At 47.5% G+C, this 17,094-nt stretch overlaps 1 protein-coding gene across 1 annotated transcript in view; it reads right to left on the reverse strand.

Annotated features, from left to right (window-relative positions):
• CACNA1E (calcium channel, voltage-dependent, R type, alpha 1E subunit) overlaps window positions 1-17,094 on the reverse strand; it is a 421,935-nt gene that overhangs the window by 10,015 nt on the left and 394,826 nt on the right. The window contains exons 39-44 of the mRNA XM_012639976.1: window positions 14,212-14,339; window positions 8,603-8,699; window positions 6,414-6,519; window positions 4,595-4,702; window positions 3,908-4,008; window positions 3,497-3,603 (exon numbers count right to left, since the gene is read on the reverse strand). Of these exons, the coding sequence (XP_012495430.1) occupies window positions 3,497-3,603; window positions 3,908-4,008; window positions 4,595-4,702; window positions 6,414-6,519; window positions 8,603-8,699; window positions 14,212-14,339 (647 nt within the window). The remainder of the gene's footprint in view (window positions 1-3,496; window positions 3,604-3,907; window positions 4,009-4,594; window positions 4,703-6,413; window positions 6,520-8,602; window positions 8,700-14,211; window positions 14,340-17,094) is intronic.

A 17,094-nucleotide genomic window follows, 5' to 3' on the forward strand; every position in this document is an offset into this window, starting at 1 on the left:
TAGCATCCCGAACATGGACTCTCTCATGGTCTGGTTCCTACCTCCCCAGCCTCCTCTTGGATCACTGTCCCCTTGGCTCCCTGAATTCCAGAAACGCTGGCCTTTTTTAGTTCACCGAATGGGCCAGGCTGCTTCTTTCTGCCTCAAGACTTAAACAGAGGCCATTCCCAGAGTCCAGAACGCTTCTCTCCAACTCCCCTGCCTCCTGTAAACTCCTTCTGTGTTATTTTGAATTCATTCTTAAAAATTCTTATTAAAAGACACTTCTGGAGGAAATCTTCTCTGATATCTCCCCTCACCCCATAGTTGGTCAGATCTCCCTCTTACAGGCACTCATATCGTGTTGTATTTTGTCTTTCTAACAATATCAGAACTGTAATTAAATCATTGAAAAGGACTTTTCTTCATTCCAATAATTTTCTGTTTAACGGCTGGTTTTCCACCACATGTGAGTTCACTGAGGGAGGGGCCCTGTCATGCTCACCGCTGTACCCCCAGAGCAACCCCTACTTGGACAATGCATGGTTCTAGAAACACAGATGGTCCCAGGAGCCAGCCTGCTGTTCCACCAGTGTCCCCATGTCAGGAACTGTGCCAACATCCACCCAAAGGCTCAAACCAGAAACCCAAGGGTCATCTTCGATTCCTCCTCCCCTCCACATAGCAAATCAGTATCTCCTCACTTCTACCCTGGTTGTCACTGATCACCTACACATTTGCAGTAGTCTACTCAATGGTGTTCCTATCTCTAGAATTGCTCCCTTCTAATCCATTAAGTCTAGAATGACTTTTGAAAAGCACAAGTCTGATCACATCATTCTGATGCATAAAACTCTATTATATGAAACAAAATCTAACCTTTTCATCCAGTTTATAAGTCCCCCAAAGTCCTGGCCCCTGTGTAGCTCTCTGAACCCATGACTTGCCACCTCCCTGAGCTCTCTGTGCTCCAACCATCCTGATAGTTTTCAGGTCCCTTAAACTTAGCACATTTTTCACCTCTGTTGAAGAGCTTGCCTTCAAGTCTCACCTAAATGCTACTTCTTCAGGGAGCCCTCTCCAAACTCTCAAACTGGGGGAGCTGCTTCCTTTCCACAGCATCACAACAGCCTACCCTTCCATAGTTTAGCCTGCATTGCTCTTTCCAGAGTTGTCTCCTTGGGGACTATGATTACATTCACCAATGTATCTCCAGTGCTTGGACCAAATTGGCTCTTAATAAATATTGGTAAATTGGCCAGGCATGGTGGCTCATGCCTGTAATCTTTGCACTCTGGGAGGCTAAGGCAGCAGGATTCTTTGAGGTCAGGAGTTCTAGACCAGCCCAAGCAAGAGCAAGACCTTGTCTCTACTAAAAATAGAAAAAATTAGCTGGGGAACATATATAAAATATTAGCTGGGCATGGTGGTGTGCACATGTAGTCTCAGCTGCTCAGGAGGCTAAGGCAGGATTATCTCTTGAGCTCAGTTCAAGACCAGTCTGAGCAAAAGTGAGATATTGTCTCTACTAAAAATAGAAAAAATTAGCCAGGAGTGGTGGTGCACCTCTGTCATCCCAGCTACTTGGGAGGCTAAGACAGGAGGATGAGATCGCTTTAACCCAGGAGGTTTGAAGTTGCTGTGAGCTAGGCTGACACCACAGCACTCTAGCCTGGGCAACAGAGCAAGACTCTGTCTCCAAAAAACAAAACAAAATAAATATTGGTAAAATTGATGAGTAAATGAATCACCAAGATATGGGAGAGAGATTAGAGTAAGCCTATGGTGGGGGTTAATTTGTACAAAAAATTGTTGTAGATAAAAACAGATCTAGACGGGAGAGGTTCTCCATTTCTAAGCCAAGGACCCATGAACCCTTCGATGGGGAGGTCTCACGGCTCCCTCACACCTCCTCGTCTCCATCCTGCACAGACCAAAAATAAGCATCTGCTTATTTTGTGTAGACAGGAGAATCCATATCCTGCTACCTCATCACATCAAATTGTTTGTAAAAATGACCAACGGCCTTGGTCATGGCTCTGGTCCTTTTCTTTTCTGCCAAATGTGTTGGATTGTGATCTCTGAAAACTATGCTTTTCAAAAACAGATCTCCGACACCACAGGCAGAAAGAAATTAATGGTGTGGAGCGATTCCAAATGGCTTCTGACAAAGGTCTCATTCCCAAGCCCTGGGTATCGCTCTCCTGGATAATTAAGTCATGCTATTTAGTGATTATTGGTTCTATAAGAACTAAGGCTATGTTCAACACCGCCACACAAACTCATTTACATCCAGTAGAAGGACTCAGGCTCTTTGGGTGCTCACGACATGCTTGCTGATGAGAGGAAGATAATGTTATAATGAGATATGCATGCTATAGTAGATTACTCATGACTAATGACTAAATTGGGGTTAAGGCTTTTAACTCAGAAGAACTGGCAAATTCCTTAATTAGGGTTTTATTTTCACTTTGATTATAGAAATTAAAAATTTTTTTTTTCCTGATATAAGTTCTTTTTGTTCACTAAAGGTAACATGATGTGGTGGAAAGACTCTGAGATCAGAAATAACTGACTTAAATTCTAGTTCCATGTCCTGTTAGCCACATGGCTTTGGGTAACTTATTGAACCTCTCTTGGTCTCCAGTCTCTTCATTTGTAAAGTGGTGATATTAATATCCACCCCCAGGGTATAGTAGGCTGCTGTAGTGAGAATCAAGTGAGATCATATAAATCATGTTTGTAGAAGTGTCAGTCTCAGGGAAAGCACTCACTATGGTTCTCCTCTGGCACCCATTAGGGAAGATATATCTTCTAGCAGGACACTAGATCCACAGGGAGGTGATAACCAAGAACTAGATGGGAGGTGATTATTCTTTTTTTTTTTTTTTGAGACAGAGTCTCACTGTGTTGCCCGGGCTAGAGTGCCATGGCGTCAGCCTAGCTCACAGCAACCTCAAACTCCCGGGCTCAAGCAATCCTTCTGCCTCAGCCTCCCAAGTAGCTGGGACTACAGGCATGTGCCACCATGCCTGGATAATTTTTTCTATGTATTTTTAGCTGTCCGATTAATTTCTTTCTATTTTGGTAGAGACGGGGTCTCACTCTTGCTCAGGCTGGTCTCGAACTCCTGAGCTCAAACAATCAGCCCGCCTCGGCCTCCCAGAGTCCTAGGATTACAGGCATGAGCCACCGCGCCCAGCCAGGAGGTGATTATTCTTCACAATCAAACTACAACTAAGATCTCAGTACATGAAAAAAAAAAAAAAAGTCAAAACTCCCTTCCATTGTCAACTCATAGTGATCGCTGTCTCTGAAGCTGGCCATACTACTAAACATGCTTGGTTTGCTTTTCCCTGAGATCTGCTGAAAAGTCACGTTAAGATACTCAACTTCAGAAAAAGGATCATTCAGCCCAGAACATTATTTCTCAAGCACTCCTGGGCGGTGAGTTTATAGGCCTGCACAGGTGACAGAACGCAAACATCAGTGTCAGGGACACGTTGGTTCTACTTACAGGCCTGAAACGGGGTCCTGCTGGAGGTAAGGCAAGGCTTTGGCATTAGCAATGATCTCCTGAGGCAGAGATGAGGGCTCCATGCGCTGGAACATGGGTGCATTTTTCTGTGTAAAAAGGGGGATGGAGAAGAAAGGAATTGCAATGACTTTATGAAGTCTACCGTGGGGAAATACAATTTACGTGGGTAACACAGGAACATGATTAATACCCTGTTTGACTATTTTAACCTTTGGTCCACTGGATTTCTAACCCTGTAGTTTCTAATCCCACAGCTCTAGAAAGCTCTTGGGCCCTGCATCCCTTACCGCTGCTTCTAAGTGCTGGCAGGTGCTATGCCCAGGGACGCACAGGCTTGTCCCCTCACATGACTCCCATGGCCCGCCCGCCCAACACGCTGTTGACCTTCACCTGTTCCTCCAGCTGCTGCCTCTGCTTCTTCACCTTACTCTGTTTATAGTAGTCCATGATCATCATTGCTGCATAGATTTTGCCCACAGTCAGGTCAGAGGCTAGAAACACAAATGCAGCATGGTGGTGAACAGGAAGAAGACAGGTGGGAGAGAGTGAGGACACCGCCAAGCTTTGTTACCCACTCTCTGGAACAGTTTGCTCCCTCAGTCACCCATGCATCCAACATCTATCGAGGCTTCTTACGTGCCAGGCTCTGAGGACACAGAGTGAATGGGCCCCCATATCTGTCATCAGGGAGCTTACACACCCACCCAAACGTGGCGATGATACCGAGGATGCACAATACATTAGTAAGCATCACCTGCTACTCTTCATCTCCATATCTAAGTAACAACACCCTGCTCCCACCCCCCACTTCATGAGGGTTTGCTGAACAGTAATAGTACGTGGAGAGAGGGAGGGAGCTTTGTACCCAAGAAGTTTCACCCACAACCACAGTGACCTATCTTTAGAAAACGTTTTCAATTAACAACAAAAAAGGCTTAAGAAGTAGGAGATTTTCATTTCCTAAAAATAAAAGAGTAACCTTCCCTTATCTCCTTGATCATTCTGGGTTCCCCTAAAAGATGTGGCCTTGGCATGCTGGGCCCCCAGTGACAGGGTCACCCAGGGGGAGACCCACACCTTTGGGCATGGGCACAAGCAGATCCAGCATCTTCTGAGACAGGTGAGGCCAGATGGCCAGGGTCTCCTTCTGCAGCTCTGAGTCTAGCTGCTGCCTGTCTGCACCACCTAGAATAAGAAATTATTAATAAATAAATCAGAATGGACACAGAAATAACAAGGACTGAGGGAGTAGGTGGGGGCGGAGCTGAATCAGCAGCATACCACGTACTGAGAGGAAATCTTGGCACTTAGTAACAGTGGGTCTTGCAGACCAGGTCTTTCTGCTGAAGGCACAGAACACATTTGGCTCCCATTTCCGTGGCTCAGGGATATCCTGCTAGAGAGATCTGAAGTCCTGAGACCAAGATCCACTTCCTTACTGATTCTAAAAGCCTCTCAGGTGCTCAAATACATGTTGCTCCATGAATTAGTATCGATGTGTTTGCAGACAGGATTTGTCTTAAGAGTTTTGCAGGGCTTTGCCCTGAAGGAATATGTGAACGTGTTGGTTTGCATTTCAAATGCTGTTGCACTTGGAAGGGCATCTCTGAAAGACAGTAGCGGCTGTATCCCACAAGGCACCGTGTTTCTCAGACCTAAAGGTTTGGATTTGCTTTGTAAAGCAAAGTGAATCTGTTAAAAACTACAGGATGAGAGCTGACAATGGAGTGTCCCCTGGAACAGACAGATGCCCGAATGGCTAAAAGCAAAGCTCTTGTTTAAACACTCTAGACTGTCTGTCTTCATTCACAATAACCTAATAAATATGGAGCCAACATATCTCTGTTTAACCCCTCTGTTAAGTGATAAACTTACCTTAGAACTTAGAAGTTAACCTTTGAAAGATTTTGTAACCATTTGTTCACGTAGATAGAATTAGTTAAAGGATCTGTAGAAGCCTTTCGAAAATCTGTTAACCTGAGAGGAGCTACTTGTTGTTATGTAAATCTGTTACCCCTGGCAATTAATCACTATTCACTATAAGTTACCATGTAAGATCTCATTTGGGGCTTTTTGAGACACACGGAGAAGGTCTAGGCCCCCTGAGATCCCACTTTGCCTATAATCTTTATAAACTTATAAAACTATATCTTTGTCTCTGTGTATTCTTTTAATTCTTTTATTTTCCATTTTTCTCTATTATTTTCTTATCCCTTGCAACTCTACCAAAGGGACCCGGTTTTTTGCGGGGAACACTGGCCACGTTCCTGGCAAATACATCAGAGGGAAAAATAAAAACAGCCCCGAGAATGCTGCCCCTGCCTCGTTATACACACATCAATCCTGCCAGGGACCCTAAGCCCACAGTGGGAGTGATCCGATTTTAATAAAGAATTTGGGTCAGGCAAGAGCAGGCTGAAGGTCCATGTGGAAGGAATAAACCTTTACTCTCCTAAATGATTGAATCAGAAATCAAGATGAACCAAGTATGGCCAGGGCTTCTATGATAGCACCTGCTACAGAAGCCTTCCAAGACTTTAGAGAAAAGATACAAGATTTAAAAAAAAAAAAAAAAAAAGGACAAAATGAAAATTTGAATGTTCAATAAACAAGTATTTCTAGAATGCCTACTATGTGCCAGACACTGAAGATAATATACTATTAAAGCTGAAAGGAGCCCCAGAGATGATGAGACCATTCATTTGACCAGGAGGAAATGGCAAATATCATAGTCATTGAGTCTCAGAGGTGGAACCAGGATCTTGATATTTGATGTTCAGGTCACTGCATTGTCCTGTCCTTAGCCAGGTGGATGACAGCTCAAATATCTCCATCCTGTACCACCCTGCATGAGTTGTTCCAGATATCCTTCCTCCCACCCCCTTCCTAAGCTCACCTTTGGCAATTTTAATGTCCAGAGCCGTCCGGATCAGAGCCATAAGTGTGGAGGTGAAGTGGACCGTCATGTCCTCAGCTACTGGCATATTCATCAGGACCAACCTCTGTGTGAAAGAGAAAAAGGCAACAGCAGGCAAAAAAAACATATCGAAAGACACCTTGGTGAGAAGGGAAGAGAAGTGCAGAGGTCAAATGCACAGACAAAAAAGAAGGGCAAGGATTCCCCTTCCCCTGTCCTTGTCCTGCTCTCCCTGCTTCTCACTTAAGGCTCATTTGTTGCCGTTCTTTTTTAGGGAATGATGCCGAATTCCAAGGGAAGGGGGCTCCCTAATCATTCTGCAGGATTCCCCCATGGGGAGTCCTAAGAATGTCTTTAACAGGGATGGGAAGGGATTTCTGAAAGCAGTGGCTCAGGGAAAGGAGTCGCTCCGGGAGGCGGCTCCATCCTGCCACTTGTCCCATGAATACCCCTGGAAGTCAGATGGAAAGATAGTGAGTGGAGAGATTTTGCTTTGCTTATCTGACTTAAAAGATGCATCCTGGTGCCCCCTTTTTGAGTCTTTAAAAGATGAAATTTGCCAGCCCATGATTGAACATGCATAAGTCCAACTTATCCAAAGGATGAGGTGGAGCAGGATGGATGGGGGAGAGTGCAAACAGGCTCTAGGGTGGGAAGATGGGCAGAGCGGAGGAGAGAGAACAAGAGAAGGGTGGCCCAGGCAGGAGCAGAGTGGGCAGGCCTTGTTCCCCTCACCCAAAGGAAGGGATCACACTGAAATGGCCAAATCCACTTTCCAGAGAGTATCTTGCTTTTGGAATTCTTTAACCTTTCCCCCAAGCCCCATTTTCCCTTCTCCCTCCAAGATTCAGCCCAGAAATTCACAGAGTTCAGGACCACATTCCACCACCTGGTCATTTGGGATGTGGCCATTGTGAGCAAAAAGGATGCCAGCCCCTAAGTGCAGGAAGAGCCACGTACTGGGGCAGATGAACGTCCCTAATGGCCATGTCGCAGTGGGATGCTCTCTGGAGCCACACGACTTGGCGGTAGCAGCAGGAGAAGGTCCTCTGGCAGAACCACCAGCCTGGCAGGGAGGAAAGTCCTCTTCCCAAGGCAGGGTCTCTAATATTCCATTGGAGCATCTTGCCTAAAGCGATGCCACACAGTGTCTTACAGTGGACAGCCAGCTTCTTGTTAGGATTTGAGTTCCATCTCTCTCCTACCTCTTTGAACTTCTAGAGAAGTGGCAACATTACTATATTGTGTTCCTAGGTGCGTGAAAGCGCCCCAGAATCCTGGGTCAGTCTAAACATCAAAGGGGAATTAACAGTAACTATACTAATGGGTGGGGAAAAAATTCAGGTCCCAAAGTTATGAGCACGCTAATGACAGGTGACTCCCAACATATGGTGCTCTCTAAGCAAAGCCATAGGGAATCAATCCATCCAACACTCCAGGGCCAGGCCCCGTAACCGTGTCATGCCAGTAAGGCAGATCTAGTGCTGAATGCAACTTGTGCCCATGATTGCCGTTTCTCTTGAGTATTTCCAAGAGAATTGGGTAGCCAGGCCAATGCGAAAATGAAGCCACATTCCTCAGTCTATCATGGGACAGAAGTCGTATTCTTTTTTTCTTATACCTAGAAGGAACCTATGCCATTGTTCCTTCCTATGTCATGGAGGAAGAAATTTGTTAAGAGTTTTCCTCTCTCCTAAAAATTTCTTCTGGAACCATGTTTAGAGGAATTTCTGCATTATCTCCTTAGTCTACCTGATTGAAGATGTTTCTTTTTTTGTTTTTTTTTTTTTATCAGTGCTGACAGCTGTTTTGCTGTAGGCTTCCTTCTTGCCCAGGCCTGCTCTCCCCTAGGCCACCACTCTGCCTCCTCTAAAAGGAAACACACCACTCAACACTGCCTTCCTAGTGACCCACTCACGAGAAGCCACACACTTGTAGAAACACGAAAGAACACACAAAGGAAACCCCGTGCCGAATAATATCACAAACCATCCCTTGCATCGTCTCATGGTTTCATCCTTCCGGGAACCTTCCTGACTCTTCGGTCTCATCATTTCTTCCTTCTGCAGTCCCGGCCTCCGCCTCCCCAGCCCGGCTGCCTCCCCAGGTCCAACTAGACCCCATGGCCTGTTGGTGTCTAGCCCAGAACAAAGGAAGGGGTGGTCTACCTTATATGCCACTTTGGAGGGACATCTCTTGCCGAGGCCTAGCGGAGGTGACATGAGAGTCAGCATTTCATACATCTCAGTGTAATGGATGCGGCCACTGCTCGTGGAGGGTGGGAAGTCGCGATGGGGGTGGGTTAGCCGGGGGAGAGGCGGCAGGGAAAGGAGAGGGAAGTGGGGGAAGGATGCAGACAGGTAGGAGAGGAGAACAGGCATCCCCAGGGAGCAAAAACAAAACAAACAGAATACAGAAAACAGGAGAAGAAAAACAAAACAAAATGGACACACAGGAAAAGAATAGGAAACCTGTTAATCAAGGCAGATCATACACGCGACTCCATCCTGGTGTGGATTTATATCACGCCCCACACAGACCCGGGAACACCGATGGCAACCTTTGGTCCCTCGGACTCCCCATGTGCACTGTCACAGGGACTCGTTTTCCCTCCTCGATTAGCATCACCCTGACTTCCATGTTCATTCGTCCATCCCCAGCATAACCCAGCTTGTTTTCAAGTCCCAGGGCTGTGCGTGGGCGGTATAAACCGGATAGACGGTGCTCCAGCCATGGGTTGGAACGTCCGGCCTGGTGGTCAGGCTCTGCTCCTCCCTCGAACCCACAGGTGGAACGTCGTGTATCCCCCCTCCGTGGCGTGTGTGCAGCAGGAGGCGGCGTCTCACACTGGGAGTGGTGGACTGTGCTTGCTGGTCAGAGTCGGCCCGTTGCTTCCACCTGGCTCTGTAGACAAGAGGGCTCTTTATGCCCCAGCATGCGCCAGGTTGATGGCATGCTGGGGACAGAAGGAACAAAACCAGGAGGAGAAAGAGCATCTCGCATGCCATGCTGCCCTCCCCAGCTCTCCCACATGCGGCTGCAGGATTCACCAGGGTGGAGTTTAAAGAGTCTCAGCAGAGGTAGCCGTTCAGCCTCCTGAGTATGGAAACCCTGAGTCACCATTCCAGGCCAACTCCGTCCCATCCCCCAGGCCAGCATCCTGCCTGGGCCTATGTCCTCCTCCAGCTGCCTGGGCAGGGCTGTGTGTCCCAGGGAGCCCACGCTTCCCTCCACTGGCACCAGGAGAGAGTTCCTTATCTAACAGGCTTGGCCTCGGACCGGGGCTTAGCAGAGCCACCGGGATAGAGAGTGTTCCGGGGTACAGCAGAGTTGAAAAGGGAGGTCCTGTATGCCCCGGAACAATATCCTCGGTCTAACCAACAAGAAGTTCCTTGGTGATTGTGACAGCCCCTCCCCCAGCCCTTCATGCCAACATGTGGCAGGACCTTCAGGCAAAGGATCTGCTCAGTAACCCTTTTTTATCTGTGGAGACCTTCCCAGACCCCCTGAGCTACTACATTCTTCCACACACCACCAAATCCATGCCTCTTTTACCTACTCTCACCTCTTGCCCCAGCCCCAGTTCTTTATTATTTTTCACCTCCTTTCTGTCCTTTAGCTTTTATAGTCACTTCTGGCCAAACTCTACAGGCGCTGGGAGGGTGGGCAGCGGTAGGGATCACTGGAATCACACTGCGATACGTCATATATGGGATGGCGGTGCTATCCGGCAATAATGAGGCTTCCCTGTCAGAACTGTTTGCTGGATTCAAAAGATTTCTGCCTCTGTAGAGGATGGAGTGGTCCCTCTGGTTAAATGCACAGACTAAAGTGGACTGGAGAGAGAGTGTGAGTGTGCGTGTGTGTGTGTGTGTGTGCGCGCGCGCGTGCACGCACGTGAAGAAAAGTGAGAGAGATCAAACTGGTCTTCATGGTAAGTCCTCAACTCTTTTCTGGCCTTCTCCCCCAAATGTGCCCTTCTTCCTTATGTTAACAGCTGCTGGTTCTAGAAGGGTCTGGACCTCTTTAAACTCAAAAGAAAGCAACATGAAGGTTCCTTCCTGTGGCACAGCGGTGGTGGAGCAGAGGACAGAGCAGAGGGGTGAGGTGTTGCACCCCGTGGCGGGTCGCGGCTGGGGGCTGGGGGGCAAACCTTGCAAGCCACCCTGTAAGGGCAGTTCTCTCCCAGGCCCAGAGGCGGCGAGATCACCCGCACTAATTTGTACATATCCTTATACGGGATCCTGCCGCTGTAAAGGAAGCACAGGTGGGTTAATAGGACACTCAGAGAAGGGTGGGAAAGAAATGACAGCTTAGCCATGAAGGGGATGGCTGGAAGAGGTAAGAGCAGCTTCTATCCTTAGGCCCGGAGAGAATGAGAACAGTGATCACCAGAGAACCATCACCTGGCCAAACTGCTTTGTCCCAATTTCCTAAGGAAATAAGAGCCCATCTACTGCCAAAAGGAACTGCCTACGACCAAGAGCACCCTGAGATACCTGTCTGGCCCATACCTGGCCAGGTGCAGCCACAGCCCTGGCTCTGGCTCAGCTTCTAAGAACAAAGCCTGCCAATTCACAATGACTCTGACCGCTGTCCAGAGCAGGTGCCAGGCTGCCATGAGTGGGTTGCAGGTGGTTTGCTTTTCACAGACACTGATTACAGCCAGTTACTCAGACCCGCTTATCAGGGGCAGAAAGAAGTCAGTGGCTTTTTGCAGACTGCAAGAGACAAATTTCCCATTAGGCTAATGAGCAAGGAGCACAGTCGGCATGAGGGAATTTGCAGAGGGCTTTGCTTCTCTTTGTGACAGCTTTTTCTCAAGTTCAGCTTGGGCAAGTCTTCTCTGCTCGGTGGGAGCCTGCTGGGATCTGTGTTCAGAGAGCAGCTGGGGATGGAGCTGGGGGACATTCTCTTCTAGGGCCCTGCTGCCCAGCCCACAGCAGCTTGGTTGGATCCAGCCAACATTCCAGGAACAATGGGACTATCTTACAAACACCCCTTTTCCTAAGAGCCTGCTAAAGAGTTCTGGCTTTCTGCGGAAGGGACAGAATTAACAATTGATTCATTTTCAGTGGCTAAAGCATCTTCCACATCAGGCACCAGAAACAGGAAGCAATGGCCAGCGACCTGCAGGTCTGGATTCACCCTGGTATAGACCAGGGTTTCCACTGGAAATTACAAACACGGTGTCTCCACCTCTGAGCATTTGGGCCCTGGTGGCAGCCACATCGAGAATAGCATTTCATCCCAGCTTCACTCTTTCTAGCTTTTTTTAGATTTGAGAGTTGATGCCTCCTATTTTTCCAGATAGCAGCTCATCAGTACCTCCAAGTCTCTCGACTCTTCAGGGGAGGTAACTCAGCCATTTGGTCTTTTATCTTGCCTCTTAGGGAGGTGGGAAGCAGGTGAGTTGGTAGTGGCTACAGGCTGATGCTTTTTGCAACCTTTATCAGTCCTCTTTTTGAAGACGTCGGCTCACTTTACTTTTCTGAGTCCCCTCCCCCTGTTATCACACAGACACAGCCAATGAAACTCTAAGCAGAACGAGTTACACTGTGAATTTCAGAGCGTACAGAAGAGAGTCTGATTTGCCTTTTTGCGCTTTCCCAGTTTTCGTATGTCTGGGTCTCGTGATTAGTCCTCATGGAATCTTTTCTTCCCAGCAGCTGGAATGAATGGGGAGGAGCATGTTTTAATGCACATGGCATCTGGATCCCAAGATGAGTGAGACCATAGGAAGTGGGGGTTCCTGACAGCCAAGGACACCTGAGTGAGGCTAGATGAGCAATGAACTCCTTTGCTCGCAGTTGGTTTCTCCTCTCTCAGGAAGGTGAAGCCACTTCTTATGCTTCCGTGGCCGTCCATACTCTACAGATGCTGATTTTCCATACATTCCAAGTGCGTTCCCATGTAGTTATTTCCAATTACAACAATAGTTATACGAGTGATTTAATATCATTCTCACGACTACCCTTCAAGCTAGGTAGGTATTATCATCACCAGTTTAAAGATGAGGAAGCTCAGAGTAGTTAAATGACTTTTCTAAGGCCACGGAACTGTAGCGCAAGCCTGGCTGCATTTTCCTCTAATACCCCACCCCTGCTTTCTAAGAGCGATCTACTAGAAATACGCCCAGAAATTAAAGCTGTTGCTCAGCCATTGTAACAGGAATGGATTTAGATTTCGATAAGTCTATTCCCTAAATCATTCATAATTACTGAGGGGAAGAGAAATTGTGTTTCACCCTTTCAGTCCCTAAAACAGGGACCCAAGTTTAACAGCCAGATAGGAAGATAGATTTTGGTTAGAGTTTCAGATTAGGAAGGGGGTTCCAGGTGGAAGCAACGTGGCCCATTCCTGTGAAGGACAATATTTCCTGTAGTATTTTCAGAGGGGGAACAGCATGGATATATTGGTGAGTTAAGACCCAAAAGCTAAGATGACCTGGGACAGAAAAATTCCTCTGGAGTGAGCTTTCATAGAATTATCACCCTGTCTTCAACCATAAAGGGCCAAAAGGCTGCCTTTGTACTCTGAAGCAGGGGTTAGCAACTTTTTTGACAATAAAATATCTCAGTAGCAAATATTTTTAAATTCGAAGGCCATATCATCTCTGTCACAACCATTTAACTCTCCCTTGTAGTGTGAAAGCAGCCTGAGACAATACATAGATGAATGCTTGTAACTGTGTTCCAATAAAACTTTATTTGCTAACACGGACAGTGGGCCAAATTTAGCCTATGGGCTGTAGTTTGCCAACCCCTGCTCTAAAGCCCAGAAGGCACAACATCACTTCAGAACTATTAGACAGTGAAAGAGATAGTAAGGTGGTTATCTCCACCAATTCCTGCCATTTAAATCAGTTCTGTGTAATAAAAATCCATGTGTTTAAGGGAACAGTTGAAAGAACAACCTGCTTGGTTTTTTTAATTTTATTTTATTTATTTATTTATTTTCTGAGACAGAGTCTCACTCCGTTGTCTTGGCTAGAGTGAGTGCCGTGGCATCAGCCTAGCTCACAGCAACCTCAAACTCCTGGGCTCAAGCGATCCTCCTGCCTCAGCCTCCCGAGTAGCTGGGCCTACAGGCATGTACCACCATGCCCGGCTAATTTTTCTATATATATTTTTAGTTGTCCAGATAATTTCTATTTTTTTATTTTAGTAGAGACGGGGTCTCGCTCTTGCTCAGGCTGGTCTCGAACTCCTGAGTTCAAACAATCCTCCCGCCTCGGCCTCCCAGAGTGCTAGGATTACAGGCGTGAGCCACCGCGCCCGGCGTGCTTGGTTTTTTTAAAAAATGATTTCTGAGTTACGTCCAACTATGTCTGTGGAGAGGGATGACAGAGATAAAACACCAATAGTCACTGACTATGGAGGACAGACATCCAGCTGGCAAGAAAAGCCCTTATCAAATCCCCCTGGTAACTCAAAGGAGTCCACTAACGATTGGCAGGAAAAGAAAAAGAAAGATTATTGGAAGCTCTTCTTATGGTTGAACCCAAACAGTCTGGGGAAAGGACTGGGTGATTAGATTGGCAAATAAAGGAAAACCCATCACAGAAGGAACGAGTGGGCAAAGGAAGATAAAGGGAAGTGTTTGGTGACCGGCCGGATACCAGAGCCTCTTCCACGGGCCACGCCTAAGAGGAATCTCATTTCCCTCGGTAACAGGAAGGCATCTGGGTGGCTCCAATTAATTCCAACCTCTTCCCTGAGAACTGCAGAGGCCCTCGCCCTGGGCCCCTGCTAGGGTGGCCGAGAGGCCTACGTACCATGCCGCTCTGTCGTACTCTGCCCAGACACGGACAAACTCATCCAAGTGGTGAGGGCCCAGGATGGAGGAGTCCCGCGTCAGGTACTCAAAGTTGTCCATGATGACAGCCACGAACAGGTTGAGCATCTGAAGGGCAAGGGGAGAAGGGCAGTCAGGGGAAACCCAAGGCAGAGCTCAGGAAGCAAAACAACAGCTTCAAGGCAAATGAACGAATTCAAAGGTTGGTAAGGCAGAAGTTCCTAGGTACAGCAGCGCTGATCTTGCTGAATGCAACATATTTTCATTATTTATGCCCTTGCATTTCATTGTGTGAGCATTATTTCACTTTTCTATGCCACTTCATATCTGCAGAGTACTCCACAGTCACTTTTATGATCTATTCAATTTATTTAATTGTTACTGTGGCAGCAGAGGGAACAGCAGCAGCGAAAACATTCTTGAGGGCTAGAGGAAGTCAAGGCCAGATGCCAACCTTCCCTCCCCAGCCTTCCCCCTCATCCTGGTCCCGCAAAAGGAGCCTCAAAGATAACCAGTGAAATGTCTTGGAGCTGAAGGCACGGCTTACTGTGTGATGACTTGAAGATGTACATGGCTCCTGAGTGGCTTCCAAGACCCTGCTCTCCCACTTATCTGTTCAGCCAACCTTTATTGTGCACCTACTACGTTCCAAACAGATTTAAGTGCTGGGATATGAGATGAGAAAGTTCTTGTTCAGAGATATATTCCTGTGCCTGGCACAGGGCTTAAAGTACAGCAAGGGCTTCACTGGATGTGGTTAGCTGAATGCTCTTAAAGGTTTAGTTAAGTAGAGACTGTGATGTATTGGAAATATATTGGAAATATACAAACGTTACAAATTTTAAGAGCCACAAAAGCAGCATAAGCAGGTTACAGTGGGGACAGAAAGGAGTATGAAGGCAATTTCTCCTTGCTAAAGGAAAAAGGTTTAAGAGGGTTGATGCTTGAGCTGAGTCCTGATAGACCAGATACGGTTCACCAGGCAGACACAGACAAGAGCGAGCACCGAGGTACGCAGGGGTTGGGGGAACATTCAGGAATCTGCGAGGACGGCAGAGCAGCTGCATCCGAGTGCCAGATCGTTGAAGCACCTCACTAACGAGTCTAGACCAGGACTCACGAACTGGTCAGAGAGTAAATGTTTGAGGCTCTGCGGGCTGTACCGTTGCTTTTGCAGCCATTCAGTTCGTTGTTGTAGTGCCAAAGCATCCACAGACCACATGTATACAAATGAGCGTGGCTGTGTTCCAATAAGGCTTTGTTTACGGACGCTGAAATTTAAATCCCGTATAATTTCTGCATGTCGTGAAATATTCATGTTTTTTCTCAACTGTTTAAGAACGTGAAAACCATTGTTAGCTCACGGGCCACACAAAAACGGGTGGTAGATCCGTTTTGCCCCATGGGCTGTAGTTTGCCAACTTCTGGTCTAGACTCTTCTACAGGCAACAGGAACCACTGACGATTTCAAGAGGAGGGAGGCCAAGGGCTACCTGCATTCAGGAAGAACCCTCGGGAGCAGTGTGGAGGGTGGACAGGAGACTGAGGGAGGGTGCTGCGGGGCCCCTGCACCACGCCGGGGCAGGACAGTGACACAGACAGGAGAGCTGATGAAGGGGGAAGTGATAGGACTGCAGGAATACAGTCGGCAGCTCTGTTCTGTTGTTCCTCAGCTGTCCCGCACGCGTCTGCTGTGTTTCTGCTGCAGGTTCCTGCCCGCCCCCAGTTAGTATGACCCTGTGACCCAGGCCTCAACTACTCACTCAGTCCCATGCCCCTGGGCCACAGTGATTGGTGACCTACTATTTATCACAGCCAAAAAAAATGGTATTGAACCTTCTGGGCAAAAGACTTATTCTTCCCTGTTGTTCTCGAATGTGAGAGGACATGAGGTCTAGAGCTGCTGCTGCAGCCGTCTTGGAGCCATGGTGGTGGGGAGGGGGTGTTTGAGAGAAGAGCTCACGCGGATGGAGGACGGTAGAGGAAGAGATCTAGAACTGAGCGAGAAACCGGGTCCGGTGGTGTCATCTGAGTGCCGTATCAAGCCTTGATTAAGCCTGCCCTGCTGCGGGACTCCTCGCCGACAAGCACCTATAAAAGCCCGTTTTGTTTAGGCTGGATTTAGCTCGGCCTTCTGTCCCCTGCAAGTGAAAGAGTCCTGCCTGCTAGAGACCAGCTGGCTGTGGGAGTGAGGGGACAAGAGTCTGTTGTGGACTCCCGGGTCGAGTGGCTGGGTGCACGGGGTGCCAGGTGTGTGCACAGGGCGTGCAGGATAAGGAGAAAGTTTGGAAGAAGGACGTGGTTAGAGTCTCTCTACAATACAGAGACACTGCTGGTCACATTTCCTTTACACCCCTTTCAGGGCACCTATTATTAATGTTAACAAAAGCTATTAGCCTCGTTACTGCTTTACATGTTTACAGTCTTTAAGGTGTGCACATTCACACCTATTCCTGGTCTTCACACTCACCCAGCTCTTTGGGACGCAGGTCTAATTAGCATCAGCCCTTCAAGGACAGAGGCTTTGGTTCACATTTGTGTTCTTAGCTCCCGGCACAAGGCCTGGCACGACGTAGGGCCAGGGCCAGGGCCAACGTATTAATAAATCTCTGCAGCGTGGCTGGACTGAGTCGAGAAGCCGTGTGACTTGCCCAAGGTCACAAAGTCAGAGTCCTGCAGGGCTGAGATCTGAAAGCGGCTCATCTCGTCCTGAATATAGCCTCATTAAAAATGACATTAATGTGAATTATGCAGCACCCTCCATCTCAAAATTCTAAAAGTATCTCCAACGTCACTAATTAATTTTCCAGTTATATCTTTCGTTTCTTTTAAACATTTATTATTAAACACTTAAACCACGTAA

Source organism: Propithecus coquereli, unplaced genomic scaffold (genome assembly GCF_000956105.1).
Source record: "Propithecus coquereli isolate 6110/MARCELLA unplaced genomic scaffold, Pcoq_1.0 Scaffold146, whole genome shotgun sequence".
Classification (NCBI taxonomy): Eukaryota; Metazoa; Chordata; class Mammalia; order Primates; family Indriidae; genus Propithecus; species Propithecus coquereli.